We start from the raw sequence: 4,429 nt of genomic DNA, 5'->3' as shown, positions 1-4,429 counted from the left end.
CGTGCTGATTAGGAGGGGAGACCACAATGTGCGTTGCCCTCGAGCGGAGGTAGCCAACATGGGGCATGGGTGTAGGTTGCGTCCCTCAATTGCACCACTTAAGGCTGTCACATCTAGTGTTTCACCATCATCTGTGCAAGCCTGCCAGGGTTTTGTCGTCGCCTTCGTTTTCAATCCTTCGTTCGGTATTCAATTGTTCGTGAGTTTCTTTTTGCCATTAGTGCAAGGGAAAGAAGTAGGGAGAACTTATACATCCTGTACAAGTGTGCATTGATGTACATCACACCCACTAGGGGACATTCCATGGGAACAACCTCCCCATGGGGAAATGCATCCAACGCAGACCGTGAGCCTCGAACCCTCTACCTTGGAGTTACATCGCGAAAGCTTGCCTTGACCTAGCCTTAGATGACAACCTTGAGCTTCGAACCCTCTACCTTGGGGGTTCTTCAACTTTTGTATAAGTTATAGATCTGACATCGAGGAAATGGGAAAGTGTGTTGGACCTCCAAGGTGCGCATGCATATTCCTTCCAAATCTCAGTTAAGAGCGAGGAAGAGAGCACGACACTGTCGATTGGGTTTTGCTTTCAACGTCGTCTTCCGCAGTTAGGGTTCCTGCGTTTTCAGCAGAGTAGTATAGACAGTAGAGAACTGACCTGTGTGTGTGTGTGTGCGTGTGTGGAAGAGAGAGAGAGAGAGAGAGAGAGAGAGAGAGAGAGAGAGAGAGCACCGTCTCTAGCTCAGCTCCTATCAGCTCTGATGGAATTCTACTCGCCTCCTCTGAAGAAAGCTCGCCCCGAATCAGGTCTCAGTAATGGTGGCTCTGACAAGCCGTCTTTCGATCACACTTCCTTGAATCTCAACAGTGCGGGTATGCCCTCTTCTTGTAATTCTTGTATAGTGCAGGCTTGTAGCACCGAACTGTTCTTTTGTCTACATTCTAACTTCCAAGTCCACACACACACACACACACACACACACACACACACACACACACACACACACACACACACACACACACAGACGTAGCATTTGACATATGTACCACAGAGCTCTCACTCGACTATGCAACTGCCTGTGGCAGATGAATCTGCATGTGATTTGGGTGTGTCTACATGCAGAGTCTATGCTAAGGTTTAAGCAGAGGTTGTTTTTTTTTGCAAAAGAGGTTTGCTGAGTGTGGTAGAACTCAGATAGGTTATTACTTGTTCTAGAAACTTGCATGTAAGTCATGGACTGACCGAACAGCGCGTTCCGATGTGCTTTTACCAGATTCATCATTAGGGGTTTTGCTTTTCCTCATGCATAACTCTTCCTGATGTTTTTCTCAAGCTGGACTGAGTAGTATTGGAACCAATAGAAGAAGCCCACTAGAAAATTGTGATCACTTGTTTTTACCTTGAAGGAGTTGTTATCGAGTCTCCTTGGTGCTCAAATTGGGCTTCTGTGATTTTTATCATGAAGTTCTTAGGAGTTCATGGTCTACTGTATGCAAAACAGTGGCTTCCCAAGTATGGCAGTTGCTTTGATAATGGTGGTCTCCTATTGGAAGCAATAGTTTACACATTATTACCAATTGATAGGAAAAATGGAAAAGTAATGGTTCATTATGGTGGTGGTTGAAACCGGCTGGGGATATTCTACGGTCGCTTTTGGTTGCTGTGAGGGTGCTGATCTGGAAGCCGGCTCAGACATGGTGGCAGAGCTACCATAGTTTCGTGCAAGGATTGCGTTATCAGAAAAGTGGGCGCGCAATTGATGCATAACCAACTTAAAAAACTTGAAGAACAGTCTGATCAATGAGAATCATGAAAGGATTGCCAACTTGACTGACATTAACGGTAAGGCTCTCAAACCACCCGAGGGCCGAAACGATACAAAACAACTTCTGAGAAAGAAGTAATTTTGTTAGAGCTTTTTTCTGTTAAAAATCATCGTTCATATGTTTTTCCTGGTGGTAATCTTCCTCTAGTTGCACCTGTGTGCTTGCCTCAACTTATACATATACCCATATTTTAGCCATCTTACTCTTTTTGAAGAATGTTTCAGGTTAACAACTCAAGGAAGATTGATAGAAAAATGTTTTCCTTAACCTAAAATTTTGGATCGTAACTGAATTATGGCTGCATCATTAAAAGTACTAAATACAAGAACGTGTTCGAGCAGAAAGGGAGCCGTTTCCAACTGTAGGAAGCAAATCAAAGGCTTGCCTCAAATATTTCAGGTTTAAATTCTCACCTATTAAAAGGAATGTCACATTTAATTTTTAAGCTAGGCAAATCTGGAATTTAACTTGCGGTTGTAGTCTGGAAAAGTTCAGTTTTATGGATGGTATCCTAATATAGCCTCAGAAGGGTTTATTGGGCATAATGTATTAGATGGAGTGGATACAATTTTGTGCGCTTTCTAGTTTGAATTGTCAGACTTTGATGGTGACTTATCAGTCATAAATGTATCTTGCAAAATTTTATGGTTTTGTTCATTTGTTACATGCTGGTGTGCTGATTAAGAACTCTCTATGCTTGCTTTATACACCGGTCTCTCGATTAGGAAGAAGTCTCTATGCATTAAATGATCGGAAATCTTTTAATATGTTTGTTTCAAGTATGGAAGGCATTGCACATTGTCTGATTATTCATTGATCTTGGCTTTATGGTTGCAGTACTTCTGGATGCCCATATGGAGAAGGCTGTCATTTTTCACATTATGTACCTGGGGGTGTTGCTGCACTTGGATCACTTTCAGGTTCGCGTGTTTCCAGCAGTGGATTGTCAGGTGCAATGAAAGGGGGTTTAACTCCTCTTGGAACAACAATGCCATCTTTGTCACATTACGAAAAGGGTTCTGTTCCTTCAGGCTTCAAAACCCGTCTCTGCAAGCGTTTTGAAAGCCCCGAGGGCTGCCCTTTTGGTCCAAATTGCCACTTTGCGCATGGTGCGCAAGAGCTGAGGCTGAATGGATTTGCCGACACGAAGAGTTTTGACAGGTTTGCTTTGAATTATGCTGAGCCAACCCCTCCTGGGCTTACAGTAGCAGGAGCAACACCATTTGGAGCAATTTCAACAGCCAAAGTAAGCATTAGTGCTTCCCTAGCGGGGATAATAGTTGGCAAAGGGGGTTCCAATGCAAAGGCTATATCTCGTGCAACAGGTGCGAAGCTTTTTATTCGGGATCATGAGTCGGATGCAACTCTTAAGAATGTTGAGATGGAGGGGTCTCTTGATCAGATTAAGCTAGCGAGTGGAATGGTCCGTGAGTTGCTTGCAAACAAAGATATCGCGCCTACCAAGCCAGGGGGCCTTGGATCTCAATCTTACAAGTCCAAGCTTTGTGCCAACTTTGCGAAGGGGTCTTGCACTTATGGTGACCGCTGCCATTTTGCACATGGTGAGGGTGAGCTACGCCAAGCTACTTCTCTGTAGTTGCCTTTGTCTTGCCCTTTCTGTATAATTTAGTGTGGATATTATGAGTAGTTTTAGGTGATTGGTAGGCGTGCTGTTTAGCTACATTTTATTTTATGTTTCTTAAGGATGCCATTGTTTTTCCGAGTGGTTTCTTCTTCAGGGGGTGTTCAGAATATACCGAATTGCTGCTATATAGGAGGAATCTTTGTGTCTAGTAGTTTGTTTTAACTTAATTGTTAACGTGACAGCGTGCTTTTTGGGTAGCATAATGTTTAAGTGCAGAACCATATTTTGATTTAAGTTGGCTGTGCTGCGACCGTTGTGCAAAAAAGAAGTTGAGAGAGTTTTTACTGAGATTTGATGGATTCAATGCTTGAAAAAAACCTTTTTCTTGGCTTGGCCTTGTTTTTGTTAACGGCAAACTAGTCGAACAATTGGGATTTATGCCAAGCTTCAAGGTATTTGCTGAAATTTCTGACGAAAATGCCCAATTTCTGACCTTGAAAATCAAGGTCCGATGGTATTACAACTGGGAACCTTTGTTTTCAACCAGGAAAATTACACTGCAAACCGGGATATGTGAGCGTTGGATCGAATGAGGACACTAGTTGGGTAAGAGGGATGTACAGGAAAGCAGGTGGAACTGTGTTGATTTAATGGTTCAATTGTCACTGCTCTAGAATTTGTAATTGGTGGTGACAGGTGTAAATTTGTGATAGAAAGGAACTGGTAGGTTTTTCTTGCATTTCAGGAAATTTTAACAGGTCTCAATGTCTTGAGAGGAGTGCTCGAAGTAAACTGTTTTGAGAAAGCTTGGAAAACCTACACAGAACATTTTAGTTGAAGGATTTGATGCGAGATTTCTCTAGAATTTGAAGGTGCTCATTTTCAAGTTTAAATTTTAAAATTGTCCTGTTACACTAAACCCAGTTTTTTAAGAGATTTTATCCGTAAGAGGATGTGAGAGCTGGAGATTAAGGAACCGTTTTGAAATATCTCTAGCACACTCATTTTGACCCTATC

The 4,429-nt window shown here is 42.5% G+C and overlaps 1 protein-coding gene across 1 annotated transcript; it reads left to right on the top strand.

Annotated features, from left to right (window-relative positions):
* Nucleotides 1–486: 486 nt before the first annotated feature.
* On the top strand, nucleotides 487–3,547 carry LOC147434653 (zinc finger CCCH domain-containing protein 14-like). Its single transcript, XM_086491107.1, has 3 exons — nucleotides 487–873; nucleotides 2,169–2,226; nucleotides 2,665–3,547. Exons 1-3 carry the CDS (start codon nucleotides 762–764, stop codon nucleotides 3,422–3,424), a joined length of 930 nt encoding a protein of 309 aa, XP_086347233.1. The 5' UTR covers nucleotides 487–761; the 3' UTR covers nucleotides 3,425–3,547.
* The last annotated feature ends 882 nt before the right edge of the window (nucleotides 3,548–4,429 follow it).

Source organism: Adiantum capillus-veneris, chromosome 19, assembly GCF_014529385.1.
Source record: "Adiantum capillus-veneris isolate H3 chromosome 19, ASM1452938v2, whole genome shotgun sequence".
Taxonomy (NCBI): domain Eukaryota; kingdom Viridiplantae; phylum Streptophyta; class Polypodiopsida; order Polypodiales; family Pteridaceae; genus Adiantum; species Adiantum capillus-veneris.
This window is presented reverse-complemented; position numbering and strand designations above follow the sequence as displayed.